Below are 25,644 nucleotides of genomic sequence, written 5' to 3' on the forward strand. Positions count from 1 at the left end.
CCCCTTGCTTGCCCCGATAATCCAATACGTCAGTTATTCACAATTATTCATCCCAGTCCCTCTATATTCCTCTCCCGACCACCAGGATTATTCAATTATTCAGTCCCTCGGATACACACCCCGGTACTCACTCCAGGGATGTATTTATTCCATGGTTATTGTGTGTATTTATGGTTTGTTATTAATGAACTATTTTTCAGCTGTATTATTCATCCGATGCTTCTTGTTTGTATTTTTAGTTAGCTGTTTTCCGAGAAGGGGCACTAACTCTCCACCAACCTACTTGTTGACATATAGGGAACACGTGTTGGTTGGTTAATAGGTTACCACGCAGCGTATTAAATGATTTCCTGGATGTCACTCAATATAGAGTTAACCGAAATAGAGTACCACTACACTGAGTGAGTGGATGATGGACGCCCCCATCATGGCGGGGGCAAGGCTTCGTGGAGGCGATTTGTTTGTGGCCACCCCTGCAGGGTTTAAGGCGTCTAGCAGTAGATAGATAGATTATTCATGCGTGTTATTCATTTTTGTATTATTCACTCCCCTGTTTTTTACGTCCGTATTATTCACTCATTATTCACCTAGTTTTCTCCCATTTATATTTCATTTCCTTGTCAGTATTATCCACTCCCTTACTAATATTATTCACACACTTATTAAGTCATATTTATTCCCTTATTAGTATTATTCACCTCGTTATTAATATTACTCCCTTATTAGTATTTCTCGCTCCCTTTACGGTACTGATAACTCGAATTATTCACTATCGTATTATTCATATCCACATTATACGCTTTATACACCCCCGTATTTATTCACAGGTCCGTAATCTCGTACCTCTGTTGTTCATTTCGCCTACCTAATACCTGTCCTTTAATTAGAGGTAGGCATGTAAAGGTAGGAAGGTAAAGGTAGGCATGTTAAGTTAGGCAGGTAAAAGTAGGCAGGCAAAGGTAGGAAGGTAAAAGTAGGCAGGTAATTGTGGGCATGTAAAGGTAGGCAGGTAAAGGCAGGCATGTAAAGGTAGGCAGGTAACTCTTCCAGGTTCCTATGATCGTCTGTCGTTCACTGAAAACAAAAAAAAAAAAAAATCCAGAACGGGTTAAGAAAGTTAAGAATTCGAGATGGAAAAAATAACTGAGTCTTAACTACGGCAGAAAAAAGGGAAAGAAAACAGGTAAGAACGAAAGAAAGGGCAGAATAAAGAAAGAAGGGGGAGGAGGAGAGAAAGGTAAAGAAAGAAAGGGGAGAGAGAAGAAAGGGAGAAAAAAGAGGACAAAAAGAATAAAAAGAAGAAAAAAAAGGGAAAAAGAAAGAGGACAAAAGAGAAAAAAGGAAAAAATAAATGAGGAAAAAGAAAGGGGAGGAAAAAGAAATCTAGGGGAGAAAAAGAAAGGAAAAAAAAAGAGGAGAAAAGGAAAAAGGAAAAAATAATAAATATCCAGAAGGGGTTAAGAAAAAAATTTGAGACAGAAATACTAATAGAGCCTTAACTACGGCAGAAAAACGCGAAAAATAACAGGTAAGAAAGAAAGAAAGGGAGGAATGAAGAAAGAAGGCGGAGGAAGAAAGAAAGGAAAAAAGAAAGGGGAGAAAAAAGAGGACAAAAAGAAATAAAGAAGAAAAATGAAAAAGGGAAAAGAAAGAGGACAAAAGAGAAAAAAGGAAAAAAAAGAAATGAGAAAAAAAAAGGGAGAAAAAAGGAAAAAGAGGAGAAAAAGGAATTGTTTGAGTCGCTGTCTAGATTTCTCATTTTTTTTTCTCTCTGACCGGAAGTAAGGAGAGAGAGAGAGAGAGAGAGAGAGAGAGAGAGAGAGATTTTGGGTCTGTCAGTTGCGTGATGTTGGTAGAAGTCTTAGTAATTTTTAATGCTTTCGAGGAGAGAGAGAGAGAGAGAGAGAGAGAGAGAGAGAGAGAGAGAGAGAGAGAGAGAGAGAGAGAGAGAGAGAGAGAGAGAGAGTAATTTTTAACAACCTCCAGTCACCTTTAAGTTATTGGTCCTGCTTGGTTCCATTTTCATTTTAATCTAATTTATCTTAACCATACACCCTATGCGATCTTCAACCTGTATTCAGTATGGACGATGAGTATTAGCGCTCCAGTGGTGATATGTGAAGTTATGTGTATGTAGGATGGAAGACGGCTCAGGGAAGAGCAGTGAGTACTTTGTGGTATAATTCTGATTTGTTAGGAATTGCACACACACACACACACACACACACACACACACACACACACACACACACACACACACACACACACACACACACACACACACACACACACACACACACACACACACACACACACACACACACACACACACACACACACACACACACACACACACACACACACACACACACACACACACACACAAGAATATCCCAGAAAATGACAACAGAATTCTCGGTCCTTTTTTCCGTCCCCCGTCGAGAGAACAGTTTGCTTGTAAGTCAACGCCAGTCACTTGTATTTATTTCCTTTGTGGCGCAGTTGGGTGGCGAGAGGGGGAGGGAAAGAGGGGGAGAGGGATAGGAGGAGGGGAAGAGGGGGAGAGGGAGAGGAAATAGAGAACGAGAGGGTGTGGAAAGATAGAAGGAGAGGAGGGGAAGGAGGACGAGAGGGGGTGGAAAGATAGAGGGAGAGGACGGGAAGAAGGAGAGGTTAAGGAGGAGGGGAAGGAAGAGGAAAGGGTTGGGTAGGAGAGGAGGGAAGGAAGAAGTTGGGAAAGGAAGAGGGAGATTGGGAAGGTGATTGGAAGAAGGGAAGCTTTGTAAGGGAGGAAAGATGGAGGGGGAATGGAGATGGATGAGGACTGCAAGGAAGAGAAAGAGAGGGGGGAGGAATTGAGAGAATCAGAGGTAGGAAAGGAGGAAGGAAGTAAGGAAGGAAGGAAAAGGAAAAGTGAGGGGAGGAAGGGGGATAAATGGAGGGTGAGGAAGGGGAGGGTGGGAAAGAGGGGGTGGATTCTCAATAATTGTTTTTCTCGGTTCTCTCTCTCTCTCTCTCTCTCTCTCTCTCTCTCTCTCTCTCTCTCTCTACCCTCTCTCTCTCTCTCTCTCTCTCTCGTCTATCTATCAACCCATCCATCTATCCCGGTACTCACGTGTAACAGCGACAGGGACAGCGTTGGAGTGCCCGTCCCCCTCCCTATTAGAGGCTAAACAGGTGTACAATCCCGCATCTGACCTCCTCACGGGCGACACCACCAAAGAGGCGTTGTCCCTCATCCATCGCCGTCCTCCCACGCCAATCACGCCGCCCTGAAGAAAGCAAAGAAGATATTAAGACGCTCAGGCTCCTTCGCTCAGATGAAGTAGACGACTTGAGAGGTGGAGGGAAGGCGGTAATAGACTTATTCTTATTAGGCTTTCTCTCAGGCTTGGGAACCTCCTTAAGCCACGACGGATCAAGGTTCAAGTAAGTTCAATGCAACAGGTAACAGGTGAAAAGGTTCCATATTCCAAGAACAGTGAGCACAGGAGGAGAAAACAGGTGTATGTATCTTCCCTGTGATTGTCTACACCTACGCACGACACCCAGAAATGTTTAAAAAGTTCCAGACGTGCCTAATGGAAAAACAAGATTATCCCATTAAATCTATCCCCCTTAAGGCGATTTTAATGGGCGCGGTAACCTAATATCTCAGAGCCGAAGACATGTATATTAAAATGGGGCCTTGAATTCTTTCCTTAAAACTTAGATAAACTTTCAGGCTTCGTTTGAGAGCGGATATTGCGTTTCCTTATGGAGGTGGAGTATTGGTTTTAAAGGTTTATTTGTGTTCGAGGTGGTGTGTGTGTTTGGGTGTGGGTGTTGGTGTAGACGTACGTGAGTGTGTGTGTGTGTGTGTGTGTGTGTGTGTGTGTGTGTGTGTGTGTGTGTTTATGCAGTGGAGAATACGACAGAAAAGAGTATCGAAAAGAGGAGAAAGAGAGGAGATGAGAAAAAGAGTGCAAAGGCATCTCCATTTTCTGTTCGATAAATGCAAATGTTTTTAGATCCGGTTTCAGTCCTTTCACTACGATGGCGTCAGAGAGAGAGAGAGAGAGAGAGAGAGAGAGAGAGAGAGAGAGAGAGAGAGAGAGAGAGAGAGAGAGAGAGAGAGAGAGAGCGTATCAGAAAGAAGACAAACGTAGATAAAAAATGAATAAGAGGCTGAGAAAAGCGAGAGGATGGCGTAAGACGGAGGAGAGATATAAGGAATGGAGGAAGAATGGAATGAGAGGTAAGAGGAAAGGTGGAAGAGAGTAGAGAGGTGAGAAAGAGAGAGAAGAGAGGTGAGGAAGGGAGGGGGAGGGGGAGGGGGAGGGGGGAGTACAGACAGAGGGGAAGCCTCCTGGTCCACATTGATTCTGACTTAAAGAGCAACAACAGCACCCAAGGCCGAACTTCAGGTCACAGGTCACTGAAGGTCACGGGTCATTCGAGGTCATGCGAAGTAACAGGTCACACCATCAAGTCGCCGGTCATAGGAGTTACCAAATATGAGGAGGTCACAGGTCATTCGAAGTCACAGGTCATTTAAAGTAACAGGTCACACGTCGGATTACAAGAGGTCGAAAATCATAGGGTACAAAGTATTCCAGGTCAAAGGTCATGTGAGGTCACAGGTCACTTAAAGCAGGAAAAAGGTGAGAAGGTTCGTAGCTCAGAAACTCAGGCCATTTTGTAGCACCTTGAAGCATCTGTTCGTGGGCCGGGTCAACACTGGTCAAGGGTCATTTTTCAGGAGGCAGAGGGTAGAGCGACTGAGAGTTTGGGGATCGTCATACTGAGGTCGGTTTCTGGCAGTGGGTGGTATTTTAGGTGGTGTGGGAGGCTCCGTAGTACCATTTCTCTGGCGATTTATTAAGACTATTACATTTTGACGTCCTCTTGTATGTTATTTATTTCATTTTAGTATCGACATAGTTTTTAATCGCTGACACGCAAGAGGATATCGAGTTATTTTGTGTGGAATAAATCACCAAAGAGGAAGTATTGCGAAATCTTGGTGACTTGGAAGACGACCTATATACTGACGCAGATTGTCGCATCGTGTAGTAGCAGTTGCAACCCCAGGCTCGTCTGAACGTGAACCCAGTGGACTGCAGGCCAAAGCTTCTCTGCAGTCCATCCTCCTCCTGCTGGGGGGGGGGAGTAGAGAGGAGTCCAACTTTCTCCTGCCGGGGGAAATAGAGAGGAATTCAATTTTCTCCTGGCATGAGGATAGAGAGGAGGGGAACGTTTGTATAACCGGGTAGCTCCACCACCCTGTCATGTCAGTGCTACCACATAAAGGCGTCCCTCACTGAGGAGTAAGGGTTGGAAAAAGTACAATCGTGCTTCAGTGGTCCAGAGTTCTGAAAAGCACGAAATGTCTGAACGCGGCCAAGGGAAATGCGGTGTTCGTCTTTCAAATTTATTCCAGCATACACGATCGGGCAGTTTCAGATTATGAAGCGCACGAGTATTTCTGATTCCGAGGTCTTTCTTGAGATGAATTAAATCGTCTGGATCTGGCGGAAATTAACCTCCCTTCCTCTGGTTGACATATTTCTGATTTTATTTTCGCTGTCTGAGACGATTTCGGTCAGCTTACCAGTGACTCTTGATGTAGTCTTTTAAACAACCCTTTCACGTCCTTCCAGATTTAAGTAATTTTGCCTAGAAGATATAAAAAGGAAAAAAAAAAAACATGCTCGGGCTGAAGGGGTTAAAATGATATCCCCCGACAGAAGTGGCTAAAAAGTCAGAGAGCGTTTGTCTCGTTAAAAAAAAATAAAGAAAAAAATAGACTTGTATTTTTCCAGGCCAGAATTTACACTGAAGTCGGTAATGAATGTGGCTTTGTGAGGCGTCTCGGTATTTAGGGATTTGGGAATTTGTGTGCTTGCAGTGCTGGAATTTTTGTGCTAGTAATGGTGCTGGACGCTTGTGTTTTAAGGTGATGCAGGCTTTGTGTCGAAAGAGCTGTGATTTCTGGGTTTAATTTTCTCGAATATTTGTTTACAGTGCGGGAATTTGTGTGTAGTGATGGAATTTGTGTTTATAGTGCTTGATTTTTTTTTGTATTTATTGTGATGAAGTTTGTGTTTATATAATTTGAATTTTTAAAGAAAGATGTTTATGCATTTTATCTGTATTTGAGAATTATGTATTGATATTGTGCGTATTAAAAAAGAAGTTATTTTTGAATATGGTGGTAGCAACGAAATTTGTTTAAGAAGACATGTACAGTCACAGACACAAGTACCTTCCCTAAGCTTGACAAATACATAAAGGAAAAATCGAACCATCTGAAATACGCACTAGTAGAGACTGGGTTTTCATTGTATTTCGTCAGTTGTAAATATTCTTCAGACGGAGCTGGGGAGATAATTATAAAGCTTTCTCTCTTTACTTTGCTTGAACAGGATGGGAAAAAGAAATATAGAGTCGTGAATGGCATCTTGTAAGGAAGTTCATTTTTAAGTGTGAGAGAGAGATGATTATAGTTTCATAGAGAGAATGGACATAAATAGGATGATGAAAAGTGTGAGTCAATATGAAGATGAAAAGTGAGTCAATATGAAGATGAAAAGTGAGTCAGTATGAAGATGATGAAAAGTGTAAATCGATATGAAGATGATAAATGTAAGTATGAAGATATGGAAAGTGTGAGTCAATATGGAGATGATGAAAAGTGTGAGTCAGTATGAAAATAATAAGTGTGAGTCTCAACACAAATACGATAACAGTCCTTTAATATTCCTTTATTATTTATACTGAACAGAAATACCGCCACAAACTGTCACTAAATAAACAGCCGAACAGGAAATTGCTGCAGGAGAATTAACATAACAGGGGAACGATATAAAGCATTTGTGCATCCAGGAATTACTGCAAGGAGTGGTATTAACGATGTCTTTATTAGAGGCGCTGTGTGTGTGTGTGTGTGTGTGTGTGTGTGTGTGTGTGTGTGTGTGTGTGTGTGTGTGTGTGTGTGTGTGTGTGTATATACGGGTGAGAATTTACGAAGGGGCATGTAATGAAAACGGCGGTATTAGAATTACAGAATTGCTGTACATCACCGACAAGTTACTGTAGTGTAATTTCCTTAATGTACTTCCCAATTGTTCCAGGTGTGTGTGTGTGTGTGTGTGTGTGTGTGTGTGTGTGTGTGTGTGTGTGTGTGTGTGTGTGTGTGTGTGTGTGTGTGTGTACAGTGTTACATGTGCATGGTGGAGGTCTATTGTATGTGTGTGTTTACGTGTTGTTGTAAAAGAAGGAGAGTACATGTGTTCAGCACCAGAGTTTTTGAGTCTGTGATGATGTGTGTGTGTGTGTGTGTGTGTGTGTGTGTGTGTGTGTGTGTGTGTGTGTGTGTGTGTGTGTAATTAAGTTGGTGTGTACATTAGTTTACATGCGTTTGTTCTGGTTTGTGTTTAATGATGAAACGTATTTAACGAGGAAACATCAATTTACATCTATTACTACTACGTGTTTGTGTATTATAGACTATTTGTACCCTTATGCTCACACAGACACAGACACAGACACACACACACACACACACACACACACACACACACACACACACACACACACACACAAGTACGTTCAATTCTTCGATGTTATTGATCAAGACATATTGTTAGTAAAATAGGACACACACACACACACACACACACACACACACACACACACACACACACACACACACACACACACACACACACACACACACACACTCTATGCACGTATCCGACCACAGGTAACGGCAGAGGGGTACTCGGCATTAATTAAAGTTCCCCCTAAGTTGCAGATTCCGACCCCCCTTGATGTCTCCAGCCAATTAGCATTCTCTCTGAACCCCCCCTTTTCCCCTCCCCCTTCCCCTTTCCATTCCCCCTCCCCTTCCCCCTCCCTTCCTATTGGTCCAAACTTCTGATTTGAGGGGGGGAGGCATCGGTTATTGGTTCCTGCGTTTGTTGAGGATCCGAAAAATTGATATATACACGCTCACACAAGCGCCTTTGATATTTCAACGCGGAGTTTGAGTATCAGGGAGCAAGGATAAGCGCGCGCGCGCACACACACACACACACACACACACACACACACACACACACACACACACACATGCTTGTTTTGACCCAAGGACACAACATTATATAAAAGAGACGGGACACAGATTTTTCTCATTTGGTAATTGAGTATATACACATGTGTTTGTTTTCTTTTTTGTGTGGCACTGTAACTATATTTGTATTATGGAAACTGTGCTGTACTGTGTGTGTGTGTGTGTGTGTGTGTGTGTGTGTGTGTGTGAGATAACCCCGTGTGTATGCTTCTTTTTTTGTCCCCGAAGTTCGAAGCACAAAAATCCATTGTGTTTTTTGGTGGGCCGGCAGCATAAGTTTAATTGAATTAGACTGTCCTTTGCTACTTGACGTTTTCATTAATTGGAATAGCTAAATAAAGGTAAAATGCTGCTGTTTTATTCCATTTATTGGTATTAGGGTGTGATGGGGGAGACTGCGCTGGCTATTGTGATGACTGAGGGGTTAAGTTAGGGGAATTAGCCTCGTAAAAGTGTGTATAGGTTAGGTGTGTGTGTGTGTGTGTGTGTGTGTGTGTGTGTGTGTGTGTGTGTGTGTGTGTGTGTGTGTGTGTGTGTGTGTGTGTGTGTGTGTATGTGTGTGTGTGTGTTTAATTTCCCTAATCCTGAGACTTTGCAAGGTACCTCATAAATCGTGGTCGTGTAGCTTAAATAGTTTGGCATCTTGGCGATAGTTGGGGAGGCGTGAGAGGTTGCAAAAGATAAGGATATTTTTTCCCTTGAGAAGCTACCCGTCGGAGATGATATTAAGATAATGGAGACTTACTAGATCATCAGCAATAGGAGAGCTTATAATATCCAGTTTTTTTAATGTAAGCTGTGGGAGGAGGGCAGCGAAATGGCAGGGGACAGGGCGACGTGGAGGAGATTTGATTGTGGCCACCCCTTTTGGGATTGAGACTTCTGGGTATAGGTATGTAGATAGATATATAGATAGATAGTTTGAGATAGTCGTTCAAAACCGTAGATCAAAGCTGGATATGTCATTGATTGTGTGCGAAAGCGTCGATAAAGGAATTGTCGTTAGCATGCCAATCAGAAAATATATATATATATATATATATATATATATATATATATATATATATATATATAGTCCGTGTGCTTTAACCTGTCGACAGTCCGAAGCCCATTTTAGCTCCCTTGATGGCTACGTGTAAGCAGATTGAAGGATCGATTTGACTAGTAACCAAGGAGACTCATTCTTACCTCATAAATAAGACTCATCGTATTTCATGTCACCTTGAGTTCGTATTCTAGTTGTATTTATGGCGCAGTTCCGTCAGATGTAAACAAACAGACTACGGTGGCTTAGAATTAAAGTGAATGCTCAGCTGGGACGGGTATGCTCAGCTGGGACGCGGTACTGAGGAATTTATAAGCGTATGAAATGCGGAGGCTGCTGAGAATATATGCCGAGTTTGGCGGACAATTGGCGAGACATCTGAAGAGCGAGGCAGAAGGGAGGAAGAAGTATCGGTGAAGAGAGAAAGTTTGGCCTATAGTAATGAAATCTTGCTGAGAGAGAGAGAGAGAGAGAGAGAGAGAGAGAGAGAGAGAGGCGGGTGGGAGGATTTTATTGGGAGTAATTTTGGCCGCTTTTGGGTGATGTGCGTGAGAATATCGGCACTGGGTGTAGAGGGATGGGTGAAAATCGGAAATCGGGTGATGGGTAAGGAGTGAAAATCGGAAACCGAATAGTGAGTAAAGAGGAAAATCGGGAATCGGGGGAGAGGGTGATTGATAGAATTTGGGAATATGGTAATTGGTAGAAAAAAGAAAAATAGAAATGATAAACAATATGAAAAACATAATGTATTTGTTGAATGAGAAAAAGAAAAATGAAAAAGAAACACTACCATGCACGCCCTGAATACCTGGAAGAAGAAGAAGAAGAAGAAAAAGAAGAAGAAGATGAAAGAAAGCAACAAAATAGGAAGCATCAAAGGAAAAGAATATGAATAAGAAGAAGGAGAGGAAGAAGAGTGAAAAAACAGGAAAAATTTAAGGAAAAGCGGAGGAAGAAGAGATTAAGGAAGACGAATAAAAGGTGCCACAGCATCCTTCAGGAGAGCCAGCCCCCACACCCACCCTCACATAAAGTTACAAGCACGCCTCCTCAAGACATATCAACTATTTTATATCCCACACTAACTGAGCATTTGACTGGGATGCTTCTTCGATCACTCCCTTACCTTACTCTGCCCAGCCTTTGTTTATTTTGCACCGTTGGTTTCTTAGATTTCTCCTTTTTCTTATTCTCAGCATCCCTGTTTTGTATTTCCGCCTTTGTATCCCGCACTAGTTGGGTATTATACTAGACTTCTGCTTCGATCTCTCCCTTGTCTTGCTTTCCTGAATTTTTATTTTTTATTTTTTTTTTATTATACTGCATTGCCTGGTTACAAGCTTATACTCGTAAAAAATATATATATGAATAATAATAACCAAGGAGCATCCGGTATTTATGACTGCGTTTTTTTATTTGAAAAGAGAGAAGGGAAGATTGAGAGCCTGGAAAAGTTGTCCTCTCGAAAGAAAAGTGAAGATAAATGAAGTCATTTTCAAGATCCTTTCATTTCGAGATGACTGGACGCATTGCACATAACAGAATGGAGATCGTAGCCAGTGCGAGAGGCAGAATGGGAGAGATGGTTCCAGAATTGTACTAGAGCTCCTGTACCGATTAACTGTTGCATTAGTGAGATGGACAGACAGGGGAGGAGAGGATATTTAACGATGCCAAAATCCATTACACTGCAAAAGGAAAAAAATAAAAATAACAAAGCAAAAAATGAGTAACGTTTAATTGCGAGAAAAGTGAAAAGTGACAAGGCAAGAATGAATAACGAACATTTAATTTCACCATGGACAAAAATACTACATTAATAAAGATACAAAAGCAGTATCAAGCTCTCTCCTCCCCCCAGAAAAAAAAAGGAAAAAAATATATGTTGAAAGTCCGTGCCGTGTAGCGTGGCCTAACGTGGGACAACCAACACAGACGTCAGAGGCAGCCCAGACCTGCAACACAGCATCCCTTACGTTAGGAAATATTTTTAAGTGATGAAAAATAATGCGCTATGGCAGTACACGAAGCTAGTAATGACCTTTGAATTATTTTTGTATTAAAATATGGTTGTTGTAGCGAGGTTATGATGGAATTTACTTAGCACATTATATCCTTTTATAAATTATGTATATCTGTCTCACTGTCTCTTCCTATCAGTCTATTTTTCTGTCTGTCTGTTTGTCAGTCTATCTGTTTATATATCCAACTAAACTACTGAGCATAGACAAGCCTTACGAAAATCCAACAAATTCCGACAAGCTCTGTGCTAAGAGAGGAAAGAATAGACACGCAATAGAGCACAATGGAACACAGAACACTTGGCAGAACAGCAATCACAGGAAATAATCTCTCTCTCTCTCCCTCTCTCTCTCTCTCCCCCCCCCTCTCTCTCTCTCTCTACATATTTGCTCCTGTATCATCATCATCATCTCTCTCTCTCTCTCTCTCTCTCTCTCTCTCTCTCTCTCTCTCTCAGGAATCCAGGCGGGTAGGGGGATAAACAGCCTCTTAGTAATTAATATTATAATGTACCAGTTTCCTGCACACCTTGGAATTAATTATGCAACAGAAATACCGGTATCTAAGGTGTAATATATCGTGGATTTAATTAGGCAACACAAAGGCGGTATCTAAGGTTTGATATATTTCTGGTGTATATCGCAGAGCTTGGCCATGACGTATACTCTCCATACAAAAAAAAAAAAAAAAACTTGGTATGATCATAAATATTTTCAAAGTCGCCACGTCTTTATTTTTTTATATTTATTTCCACTATCGGTATTACTAGAAGCTGACATTACATTTCCCTTGTTATTATGGACAAAAATTTATCTATATATCTATGTATTGCCAGATGCCTTAATCCCGTAAGGGGTGGCCACAAACAAATCGCCTTCATGTCGCCTTGTCCCCCGCCATTTACAAATATATGTGCTTCCCCTATTTATCTGTTTTTCAATCCCGCCATGTCGTTAAAAATCAAGACCCATTTCGTACAAACTCTTTCCCAGCTTTATTTTCACTATATAATATTCCAATTGATTTCCCTTGAGTATATTTAGCCACTCATCTATTTCTCAGCCTAACAATTAATCCAGTATTTTCATCCCCCTTTGAGGCTTAGTTCCTCCACTTCCTAACCAGTATATTTCTCTGTTTGGGCTTTTAATATACACAGAAATGTTCTTCAAGTTATTCACTGTATATGGAACGTTACTAAACACAAATATCATTCACGTCATCGATGTTAAGAAGGTATACAGGGTGGTCAGTGTATAATTCTCCTTTTTTACCTTCGTTCGTGAGTTTCCAGTGAAGGAGTATTTATGGATCACTCTGTTAATGCAAGGAAATCAAGGTGTGATGGGCATAATAGACGTCACTAGGGTAAACAAGGTAAATGTTGTATGTTATGGTTCTCTCTCTCTCTCTCTCTCTCTCTCTCTCTCTCTCTCTCTCTCTCTCTCACGCATCCCTTTGATCATCTTACTCGTCAGTTCCCGATACAAGGCAAGGAGGAGACGGGCCAACTGTGTTATTGGTGAAGGGAGAGGGTGTGGGTAGGGTGTGGAGAGGGTGTGGATAAGAGGGTGGATAGTTGCGTATGTAAGAGGTTGTGGGTAGGGTATGGATAAGGCGAAGATAGGGAGGGTGTAGCCAGTATGTGAGGGTGTGGATAGGATGTGGCTAGGGGTGTGTGTGAGAGGATGTGTGCATGGAGGATGAGTATGGTGTGGATACGGTGTGGAAAAGTGTTTATCTGAGAGGGTGTGGGTGGGAGGGTGGATAGGGTATGGGTAGGGGTAGGTAAGATGAATGTGGTTAAGGGTAAAAGTGAGAGGAACAGGATTATGTCTGGATAAGGATGGCATTGCGTATAGTGTGGGTGTAGAGGTGTATGGCAGAAAGGGTAGGTGTATATGAGGGTGTATTGGCTGCATGTGGAGAGAAGTGACGCTTTTACAGGGACTTAAGGAGGAGGGATGTGAAGGGGACCGAGGCTAGGTGTATGAGTAGTTTGTAGATAGGGTGTGGACATGGATAGGGTCTGGATAGGATATAGATATGTGGATAGGTTTGGATAGGTTGTAGACAGACGTAAATGGGGTTGGTGTACAGTGGAGTGTGTGGGAGAGGATGTGGGTTAGGGCTGGGTATGGAGAGGGAGTTAACTTGTTTGGAAGTAATGATGCAGAAGGGATTTGGAGGGGTGTGGATAGGGTATGGATAGGGGTGGATAAGGTACACGTAGGGTGCAGTGTACGAGGAGGGGAGTAGATTGGGGTGGGTGTAGAGGAGACAGTGTAGGGTGGAGGCGGCACAGGAAAAGGGAAGTGACGTGCTATGAAGAGGAAAAAATCGTCTCACTTCAAGCCTTTTAAATTTTGGTATGAGGCCCTCAAATCGTCCACATCAAAATGGAAAAATATAAAAAAGTCCTCCATTTTTGTCCTCCAGATCGCGTTTTTTATCCCCCAAGTTATCGTTTCATGCCTCCAAGTCGTCCTCCAGCCCATACCACTCGACATAATTTTGGAGGAAGAGGAGGAGGAGTAGCAGAAGGAGGAGCAGGAGGAGAAGTAGGAGGAAGAGGAGGAGAAAGACGGACTTTTGAACAGCTTTCTTTCCACGGAATATTGATGTGAAAAAAATCTTCATTTTAGGCCTCAAGTCGTTTCAGGCTTCCATGTCCATCTCCAATTCTTCCCTCTCGAAATAAAAAGTGAAGGAGGAAGAGAAGGCCGAGGAAGACAGTCTTTTGAGCAAGATTCCTTCCGCTGAATATTAATGGGAAACTAGCCATCGTTTTAATCTCCATTTTTTCCTTTGATGCTTCTAAATCGTTCTTGAATGCAAAACTCTTGCAACATAAAAGGGGAGAGGGACAGCAGGAGAAGGACAGGCATACTTCTGAGGCAGATTGTTTCCGCGGAATATAAAAGGGAAAATATTCGTTTCAGTCCAGTTTAGGCCTAAGATTTATTAATTCAAGTTAGAGATTTTCGTCCTTTTGCATCCTTTTTTCCGAAGCTCAGTAGCAGAATAGGACAATACTACCCCTCAATAACCATTCCACAACACTTCTTCGTGACTACCACCATATACTAGTCTTATTCCCTTTCTTTTGTTCAGGCATTCAAGGTAGAGATGGCAATTTTACGCCCAGTTAAAGTGAACGGAGCATAGTCGTCTTTCAAGTCGTACGCAGGGTCGTCCCTCCTCGAAATATAAATGGGAGAGGACGAGGGCGAGGACAGACTTTTGAGCCAGATTCTTTCCACGGAGGCAGCCTGAGGGAAAATTTAAGCAGATCTCTCGCGGGGGAAGGAAAATAGGAGAAATCGTGAAATATAAATGTAAATAGCGGTGTTTCTTTCTCTCTTTCTTTTACATTTCTGTCTGTAAGGTCTTATACGTGTGGGGCAACAGGTGGGTTCTGTGTGTGTGTGTGTGTGTGTGTGTGTGTGTGTGTGTGTGTGTGTGTGTGTGTGTGTGTGTGTGTGTGTGTATTAGAATGGTTCCGTGTGATGTAAGGTCAGGTGTACTTACATTGTGAAGACAGGTGTAGGACAGGTGTACTCACGTTATGGAGCCAGGTGATGTTGTAGACGGGTGGATCAGCGGTGACGGAGCACAGGAAGACCAGCCTGTCCCCCTCCGTCACCTCCTGCCCCCCACCGCCCCCCTCGCGACCCCCCTCCACACGCAGAGAGGCCTCGGGGATGTCTGCAGGGGATGGGGACACTATAGGACACAGTAGGGCACGTTAGGACAAGTTAGAAAACGTTAGGACACATAAGGATACATAAGGACACTTTAGGACACATATGTTTCATTAGGATATGGACACGTTACATTAGGACATACTGGGACATGGGAGGATATATGAGATTGTATTAGGACATATCAGGAGAGATTATGACACATCAGAACACGTTAGGACACGGAAGATTAGGACACGGTAGGACATATTTCACCCCCATTTTCATCACCACCATCACCCTTACCACCACCATCACCAGCACCACCAGCACCACCACCACCACCACCACCACCACCACCACCACCACCACCACCACCGACGCAATCAAAAACAGTCATAACTCTTTAAATTTTCTCATCAATTACAACCGTGACAAAAACAAACACATCCATAATCACCACCACTCTCAACCACAACAACAACAACGACATTAACAAAATAACACTACGACAAACAACAAGGGCGGTATTGTTAATGTCTTAGGAGACTTTTTATATTTTTATTAGGAAGGTGTCTTAAGTGTTCAATTTTTTCTTTCTCCAGACGATTTTATTCACCGTAAGAAAGGAATTTTAAAGAGAGGTCTGATATTGCCTCCTCCATCACCCTCTCCATTGCCAGACGTCCCATCACTAAACTGAGTAAAACAGCGGAATTATCTGGTATTAGCAAAAGTACTCGTAACCTAAACAAGAGAGGTCATTGAGAGTGTGACCTGTATTGCCCCGTTAAGCGGTCAAATGAGGGCAAAGAAATGGGCATGGCGAGCAAAGGAGTGGGTGGGATGGGCTGGGTGTTCGGTGAGCAGGGGCAGTGAAGTACCGTCATACCGTGTGAAATTGAGTGTTGTAGGATTAGTGCTTTGAGTGCAGTGAAGGTGTATCCAAGAATGAGAGTGTCGGGAGGATGGGGGGAGGTGAAGAAATGACCGTGGGTGACAGAGAAATAGGTGAAATGAGCAGGACTGTGGTGGGGATGAGGAGGGACCATGAAATTATAGAATGTGAAACTGGGTACTGCAAGATTAATGGTCTGAGTGAAGTAGAGATTTACAGTATTCCAAAGCTTTCTCCAACAATATACGCTCCCGTTAGTCTCATTAGCCGGGCGTATTGCAAAGCAAGGAATAATACGTCATTGTGCTGAAGGAATTGGCCAAAGAGACTAAGGAGCTTGATATCCTACACTTTTTTCACCTTAACTTCGTCTAGATTTTCGTCCTCTTGTGCGTTATTTCACGCAGCTGAATGCCAAAATTAAATATTGCAAGTGTTGCACATCCTTCACTAAGCACTTCTTCGTGAGTAATACCATATATTAGCGCTGAGTTATTATTGCAAATGATCATTCAAGAGGGAGAGAGGTCAGTTTTTAGGCCAAGTAAGGGTAAAAAGTCTATTGCAGATTGCGCATCCCCTTGACTGTGACCTTTAACCTCCAGGTCCATTAGCTCAAGAGAAGGATGTGACACTAAAATATTTTACTTCAAGTCTCCTGCCGCGATAAAACCCGAGTTAAAAGAGCGGAGGCTTTTCTCTCGCTTTCCTCTGCGATGTGACCCATACTGTTAAGTGGGTTTTGCCCACTGGTTGGTATGTTGTAAGATATATATATATATATATATATATATATATATATATATATATATATATATATATATATATATATATATATATATATATATATATATATATATATATATATATATATATATATATATATATATATATATATATATATATATATATATATATATATATATATATATATATATATATATATATATATATATATATATATATATATATATATATATATATACTACTGCTACTACTACTTCCCCCTGTACCTCATTCACATAACCTCTCCTAGCCAGTTTCTCGTTCTCGCTTCTCCACATGGCGATACTTCACGAAATGGCCATCGTCCTTATATGGGGTTCATTGCAAAACAAGAATTATGCATTCAAAATAACAGATAACCATAACAGTAACAACAACATTACCACAACAACAACAGCACCGTTACTCCCACAGCGTTGAGCATCCAGGACAACAGGAACCATAAATGTCACCATAACATTACCACCACAATACCACAATTACCACCACAACACTACTATTACCACCACAACACTACCACCACAACATTACCAAAGAACAAGGACAAGAACCCCCCCCCCCCACTCACACACATAGTACATAAAACAAACTTCAAAATAACCAAAACCTTTGCCAAACTTCCAGTAAGATACATAAAAATAACATGCAAAAGGACGACGATCTGGACCAAGATAAAAGAACAAAACAAAAAACACTAGCAGAACCACACCCCGACCAAAACAAACAGGCAAACATTACGACCACAAACGGAGCAAACAAGGCTGGGCAGAACTAGGGGACGCACAAGGGCAATAACAACAGCAATAATAATCCCAACCCGGTATATTGCACTCTCCTTGCTACCCTGACACCGCCATCACCGCCACCCGCCACCACCACCACCACCACCACCGCCGCAACTACTTCTCTCACGACCTACATCGCCGTGGCTATCGCTGACGCCATTCTCACTGCCACAAACACCACAATCACCACATCACCATCTTCATCATCTTAACTGTCATCGACATCATACTCACTCCCACCACCACCACCTTCACCACCCTATCATTAACATTGTTCTCACTGCCACCACCATAATTATCATCATCATCACCTTCATCACTGTAACTATCATCGACACCATTCTCACTACCAGCACCAGCATCATCATCACAGTCTTCACAAGCTTCATCACTTTCACTATCACGACAATAATAACAGCTACCACCACCATTATCATCCTAACCCTAACCATCACCACACTGTCACTGCTTCCACCCTCATCATCGTCACCACACATTCCATTGCGACCACCATCACCAGCATCACACTCACCACTATTTCAACCACCACCCCCATCACCACCATCACCACCAGCACCGCCACCACCACCACCACCACCACCACCACCACCACCACCATCCCCCTCTCAGCATTCTTCCATTAATCTTGAGGGCGCCTGTAGGAAAATTACCACATGTCCCAAGAAAACAAGCCCACACTTCCCCCTCCTACACACACACACACACACACACACACACACACACACACACACACACACACCTCCCCAACTTCCCTTCGTACATCGCTCCCCCTCTCACCCCTACTCCCCAACCTCTCCCACTCCCACACTCCCATTGCCCCCCCCCCACCACAACACCCCTTCCTCACTCTCCCCCTCACACCCTCTTGTCTCCCATCATCCATCACTGGGTGGGGTATTTTCCATTTAGGCGGGACTATGGTATTGGGTAGTCACTGGTAAACTGAAATAATAAGCTTCTGATAGCCTTGTTTATACCAATGGAAGTCCATATGGGGGATGAGAAAATGACAAAGATGTATTGTTTTGATGCTCATAGGTGCCGGCACACACACACACACACACACACACACACACACACACACACACACACACACACACACACACACACACACACACACACACACACACACACACACACACACACACACACACACACACAGAGGCACATAGGCAAGTGGGCTTTTTATATCTCATACATCTATTTTTTTTCTGCTTGAGCCCTTCCTGTCATTATTCATCTTTACATAAAGTATTTGTAAATGAGATTCTTTCTCCAAATTCTTGTTGCAAAGATTAACGAGAAAAGTTATAACTACTCCACGCAATATTCTGTTTCTGCCAGTAAGTGAAGAAGCATCAGTTTTAAATAATCCTGTGGCATCACGTCTTCAGCCATCGTCTCCACACACCTGGAAATCAGTGACTCCCGATGGTGTATCTTTTGTAACACTGATGATTATTTTACCAAGTCTGCACGCACAAGAGAAAGAAACACATCGAAGTCATTCTGAATATGCTATCGTAATTAATGGTAAATTTGAATATTAAGCAGAGACATAAATGATCTGCAAATCACTTACACCCCACAGAAGTCCTTACTCTCCTTTATCAGCCATGCGAAGAAAGCGATAAGGATGATATAATGTTTTATGAGTTACCTTTATTTTCTGTTTCCTGTTCACGATTTTTAAATAACAGTTCGCTTCTTTGTCCAGTAGTCGTAAGTGTCACAACCCTTTATCTTATCTGCACGTGTGGTATGTGGCGAGTCTCGTGTGGCAGCCACCAGGATTCCAATAAAACATAGTTCTTTTTTCTTTTTCTTTTTGACTGCATGGTCAGTGTTACCCGCTCCAGCAGGGTTATGTCCGGAAACAGAAAAATGTAACCTCATCCATACACGTTCAGTCTCTCACCTGTTTTATCTAAAGATCTACACCTGGCAGTTTTAATCCATACTCAGCAATGCCCAAATGTCTAAAGGCTTACTCAGGTTGCCTTACTTCTTAAATTGTTACAGATCACTGATACAAACATCCCTCCGTAATCCACTTCACTCCAGTTTCCCCAGTTCGATGCACACTTTCTCTACTGCATGTTCAGATTTCTGTGATTCAGTACCTCTTCCACACTGTCTTTCGCTTTCTCCTTAGCCTCCTCCTCCTCCTCCCTCCCTCCACTTGAGATTTATATACTTTTCTTACCAATCTGTCATCACTCAGTCTCTCCGTACGGTCATCTTGTGGTAAGTTTCACCATTACTTCTGAACTCTTCACTTATTTTTCAGTCTCTCATCAACAAGTCTCTCCTTACAGCCATCTCCCCAATTTCACCTTTAGTTTTCAACACTTATTTTATCAGTCTCTCATCACTCAGTCTCTCCATATAGCCATTTCTCAGTCAGTTCCCACGAGTTCTGATCTACATACACTCCTCCCCTATCTCTCAGTCTCTCAGTCTCCCTATATGGCATCTCACAGTTTCACCATGAGTTCCTATCTGTATACACCCTTGCCCTATCTCTCATCTCCCAGTCTCTCCATATGGCCATACCACTTTAACACTACTGTAGTCAATTTCGCCAACGTAAATTGCAATGGAGTACCTTTATCCTCGGGGTGGGGAGTGGTGGGGAGGTGGGATTATTTTTGCGAGGAGGGGATTGAGGGAATGTGTTGGCTGGGGAGGGGAGGAGGGGAAGGGAGGGGAGAGAAGGGAAAGGGAGAGGAGAGGAGAGGAGGAGAGGGGAGGAGGGAGATCAAAGGAATGGGACAAGAGGAGAGGGAACTGAAGAGAAGGGAAGGAAAGGGGAAGGAATGGATGGTAAAGGAAGCGAAGCAGAGGATGAGGGGAGAAAAGAGAAGGAGAGGAGAGAGTAAGGAGGGGAGAGGAATGAGATGGTGATCGAGGAGGGGATAGGAGAGGAGGGGAAGTGAGGGGATGGATAGGACGCAACCCCTCTCCTTTTTGTAAATTTGCTCACCCCTCAAAGCAAGAGAGGCATGCAATTCAACCAACATGTGACCGACGAGAAGGGTGGGGTTGGGGACGGATAAAACTGTGCTCTCTTTCTCCCACCCCCCCTTTCTCTCTCTCTCTCTCTCTCACGAAAATGAGTGCAAGAATGTGGGGATAAGAGAGAGAAGGAAGAGAGTAACCGATCTTTAAAATGAGTGTGTGTGTGTGTGTGTGTGTGTGTGTGTGTGTGTGAGAGAGAGAGAGAGAGAGAGAGAGAGAGAGAGAGAGAGAGAGAGAGAGAGAGAGAGAGATACCCCACTTCCAACATCCTGTCATTACCTTCACCAACTTAACCTCAGTGACAGGGGAGAAAAAATGACCCTATTGGAAAAATGATAATGTCCTGAATTTAACATAGGTAATGAGGGAAAATGTAGCAGCCAGCGATGGGAGGAAATTCATCTCTTTCCTCCACATGCCCTTTTTTTCCCTCCATCTTTATTCTTTTTTCATCTATGTATCATTTTTGTCAGGTCTATAACACTCTACTCCATCTACCTACAATTCTGTCCATCTGCCTACCATTTTCCCCATCAACAAACCATTTTTCTTCATCTTCCTACCATTTATTCCATCTACCTACCATTTCTTCCATCTGTATACCATTTTTCCATTTATATACCATTTTTGTCCATCTATACACCATTTTTTTTTTCTCCATCGTCTCCCTACCCTTCTCCATAGTGGCTAAAGATGGAGTTGGATCCCCTCTTTTTTATGCATTATCTTCTCCATCATCGTCCACATAGGCTGGAGATGGAGCTAAATCCCTCTTCTCCCTCTACAAATCATTTTTTTTTTATAGTTTCCCCTGTGGTTCGCTAAAGTGGCTAAGAATTTGAAGCTTCGTCTCTCTCTTCTTCTTACGTGCATCATTTTTTTTTTCTATTGTGTCCCCGTCGTTTTCTGTCTTTGATAAAAATGGAGTTAGGTTTTGTTTTTTTATTTATTTTTTGCCTGCCACATTGTTTCTGTCGTCACCCCTTCCCTTCTTACTCTCCTCTTCGTCTCCTCCTCCTCTTGACTTCTTTCCTTCCCTCTTCTGTCCTCCTCTGCATTTCCTCTTCTTCTCACTGCCTCTACCCCCCATCCCCACCCTCCATCCTATTTCTATCCTCCTCCCCACCGAATCTCCTCTTCATCTCTTCCCCCTCATGTCCTCCTGCCTTTATTCTTCCCTCATCGGTTTTCTTTTCTCCTCCACATTCCTTTCTCTTCTCCCTACCACTACCTCCTATCCCCACCCTCCATGCCGTCCCCATCCACTCTACAGCACGCTAACAACTCTGCCAACACGACTATTCATCATCCCTTCGTCCCTCGCCAAAGAAACCATTCACTCACCTTTTTCCGGCGGACGGCATCCCTCTCTCTTTCTATTCCCTTGCCTCCTCCGCCCTCCTCCCCCGCCTAACTCTCTCTCTCTCTCTCTCTCTCTCTCGGCCCATTATCCCAATCAGGAGCGTAGGGGTCCGCGGCTAGGCTACTCTGTCCCAACATTTACGTCGAGTGTGGCCAGATTCGCTTGTTCGTGAGTGGCATTATGTGAGCAGTAAACTCTAACCAACTCTCAGATATAAAATAAAAACAATCACTCTTTTTTTTCTCTTACTCACTCCTCCAACTTCAAGTATGTGACTCTTCTCCAAATTTCTCACAGTCCTTTTTTATTTTGTCTATTTCTCTGCTTGTATATCTATCTATCCATCTATCTTCCCTCACTTGCTCATTCGTCTGATTCGTCATCTAAGTCCTCCTCATGAACCCAACCCGATCTGCCCATCTCTACAAACAATTTCCGTCTCTGAGCAATTTCTCATTTCTCCTCTATAATCCTTCTTCCTCCGTTCCCCTCCATGCATCCTTCCACCCCTTCTTAATAATTCTAATCCTCCTCTCATATACTTTCTCTCCAGTCTCCCTTGTCCCTCCTGTTTCTCCCCTTTCAGACACTATTCCTCCCTTGCTTCTTCCAGTCCTCCCCTTTTTTTAAGTATTTATATTTTAATCTCTTCCTTCACACTGGCTTTTATTCCAGTCTTTACCACCCCCCATTCCTTCTCGCCCTTATTTCCCTATTTAACCACCCCAATCCCTCTTCTTTATTATGTTGTGTCTTTAGCAGTTTCTACTTCTTCCCCCCACCTTTTTTTTATTGTCCCATTGCCCTAATGCATCCCATCTTTACATCTCCCTTACATCAATTCATTCTCCTTAACTTTCCACTCTTCATCCCTCAGTCTCTCCCTCCTGCTGCTTCAGAAACTATCCATTTCTTGCCAGTTTCAGTCAAGACCCTACTTCCCCTCCCTACACTCCTGTCCTCCATCTAACTCTCCCAATCCATCTTCCTACTTATTCACCCCACATTCACTTCCTCCTTCTGCTCCCAATCCTTCTCCCTATCTTTTCATTTCCTTCTTCTGCTCCCAATCCTTCTCCCTATCTATACTTCATCTGTTCCCAATCCTTCTCCCCATCTATTCACCCCAAACCCACTTCCTCCCTCTGCTCCCAAAGCTATCCATTTGTGGGTAAGCTGCAATAACTCGAAGGATTGGTTTATCATGATGTATGGCCTCTTCCGTTTCCCTCATCCCTCTTCTCTTACACTTCTCCTTCATCCCTATCCCTATTCCTTTCTCATCCCAATTTCCTTCCCCTCCCTCTTCATTCTGCTTCAAACTCACTTCATGTGCAACCATTTATAACACTTCTTGCTCTTTCTATTCTTCCAGACATTCTCCATCCTTAATCTTCCATATTTTTCTCTACCTTTCCCCCTCTTCTCACTCTCCCAGCCCTTCTCCCTCTCTAACCACCTCCCTGTCCCACTTCCTCCTACTCTTGTTCTCAGCATTATCCATCTCTTGCCAGTTCTGATAATTACATTTCCTATCCCTCTGACCAGCCCAGTCCCCAGGTAAGCACCCCTAATTCACCTCCATGGCTAACCATCCTCAGTTCTTCTCCCTCACTAACCATCCTCAGTTCTTCTCCCTCACTAACCATCCTCAGTTCTTCTCGCTCACTAACCATCCTCAGTTCTTCTCCCTCACTAACCATCCTCAGTTCTTCTCCCTCACTAACAATTCTCAGTCCCTCTCCTTCTCTGGGTATTCTCAGTTCCACCTCCTCTTCCTCCCAACGCTATCCAAATCCCCCCTCCCCTCTCTTTATAACTTCCTCCAATTGCACCCTTTCCTCCTCATCCTCACCCCAACGCTATCCTCTTCTCACTATCCAAATCCCTCCCTCCCTCTCTAACCACCTCTCACTCCACCCCCTCCTCCCCCAACTCTATCCATCTGTGTGTCGGCCACCATAACTCGCAGGATTGGTTTATCATGATGTACCGCCGCCCTGTGACCCGCCCTGCCTCCCCCTGTCAATACCATTCCACCCACCCTTCGTCATTCACCGCTCCCCCTCCCCTCCCCTACCCCTCTCCATCCCTTCCCCACCCTCCCCTAACTCTCCCCTCCCCCACCCTCCCTACCCCTCATCTTCCTCTCCCCATCCCTCCCCACCCACCCCCACCTCTTCCCACCCCTTCCCCACCCTCCCTCACTCTTCCCTTCCTCTTCCCCACTCTCTCCTACCCTCCTTGTTGCTCCGGGAGGGATGAGGGAAGGGGGAGAGGGAAATGTGAATGAACGGAGGGAATAACTGAGCAGAGGTGGGGAAAAAGGAAAGAGGGAGGGGGGGGGAACGAAGGGAGAGAGGAAGAGGAGGTGGGGTAGAGGAAGGGAAAAGAGATGGAAGGAGGGAGGAGAAGAAGAAAGGAAGAGGGAGGCGGGGGTCGAGGGGGAAGAGAACGAAGGGAGAGAGGAAGAGGCAGTTGGGCAGAGAAACAGAGGAGGGAGGAGGGGAGAGAGAAAGGACTGGGTATGGAAAGGTGGAGGGAAGAAGGGAGAGAAAGAGTGGGAAGAGGAGGAGGGACATAGGGGAGAGGAAGGGTATGGGGAAGGAGGAAGGAAGAAGGAGACGAAGGAAAGAAGGGAATGATTGGTCTCTAGAGAGGGATAAAACATACGAAGAGGGAAGGGGAGGGGGATGGCAGATGAAGGTAGGAAGGGGAGAATGGGGACTGGGGAGAAGAAGGAGGGGAAGAATGAAAAGAATTATGTCTCTATTCGTAAAAGGTGTAAAAGGAAGAGATGGAAGGGGACGGTGATTCTCTGGGATAAAAGGAGAGAGAGAGAGAGAGAGAGAGAGAGAGAGAGAGAGAGAGTACTAAAAATAGAACTGAGGGTAGCTATAACGGGGACGGATGAGGATCAGGGAAAGGGGAAGGGAAGAGGGGAAGGGAGGGGAAAGATGCCTCTCTGGGGAGGGGTAATACAAGGAAGAGGGGGAGGGAGGGGAAAGATGCCTCTCTGGGGAGGGGTAATACAAGGAGGAGGGGAGGGGAAGGGGAGGACAGAGGACAGAAGTGAAAAAAGAAATGAAAAATTATGCAGAGAGACGAAAGAAGACGAATGAAAGGGAAGAGGAATAGAAAGGATGAATGGTGAAGAACAGTGCGAATCTATGTCTGTCTATCTATCTGTCTATTTGTCCATCTGTCTATCTGTCTGTCCATCTTTATGTCTATCCATCTATCACTTTCCATTTTCTATTAACTATTTTACTCTGATGAAAGATTTAATCTTACTATCTACTTCAGGAGAGAGAGAGAGAGAGAGAGAGAGAGAGAGAGAGAGAGAGAGAGAGAGAGAGAGAGAGAGAGAGAGAGAGAGAGAGAGAGAGAGAGAGAGAGTTAAAAAAAAGGAAATCAAAGCACTCAGAACGCTTGGGAAAAATACAAACCTGAATGACCACAAGTGAATGATATGAATGAATGAATGGACGACAGGCATGAATGGAAGAAATAAGTTGAAAAATACCTTGAATGGACGGACGATGAATGAAGGGGATGGGAGACTAGTATTTTCACCTCTCATGCACCCACTTGAGCACTAATTCCGAAGTTCAGAGAGTTTTAATTTAGGCGGGGAAAATTTGAGCATTCTGAAGGTTAATTGAGATAGTTGTAAAGTTGATAAGTCCTAGAATTAACACACACACACACACACACACACACACACACACACACACACACACACACACACACACACACACACCAGAGAGATAATGTCCATTCTATTCATTGCCAAGATTTAAATAAATTATCAGTAAAAGAAAATGAAGAATCGTAAGTAAATAAGATAATATACACGAATGAAAACCAGGGAGAGTGAAAAGTGTGACAGAGTGAAGAG

At 43.4% G+C, this 25,644-nt stretch overlaps 1 protein-coding gene across 1 annotated transcript in view; it reads right to left on the reverse strand.

The window, feature by feature from the left end:
* The window catches only part of LOC145409290 (uncharacterized), a 155,068-nt gene that overhangs the window by 95,511 nt on the left and 33,913 nt on the right, over positions 1 to 25,644 (reverse strand). The window contains exons 5-6 of the mRNA XM_080279768.1: positions 14,752 to 14,894; positions 3,116 to 3,272 (exon numbers count right to left, since the gene is read on the reverse strand). Of these exons, the coding sequence (XP_080135894.1) occupies positions 3,116 to 3,272; positions 14,752 to 14,894 (300 nt within the window). The remainder of the gene's footprint in view (positions 1 to 3,115; positions 3,273 to 14,751; positions 14,895 to 25,644) is intronic.

This window comes from Coenobita brevimanus, chromosome 80, assembly GCF_032717465.1.
Source record: "Coenobita brevimanus isolate Jiangsu-jjx chromosome 80, ASM3271746v2, whole genome shotgun sequence".
In the NCBI taxonomy this organism is placed as follows: Eukaryota; Metazoa; Arthropoda; class Malacostraca; order Decapoda; family Coenobitidae; genus Coenobita; species Coenobita brevimanus.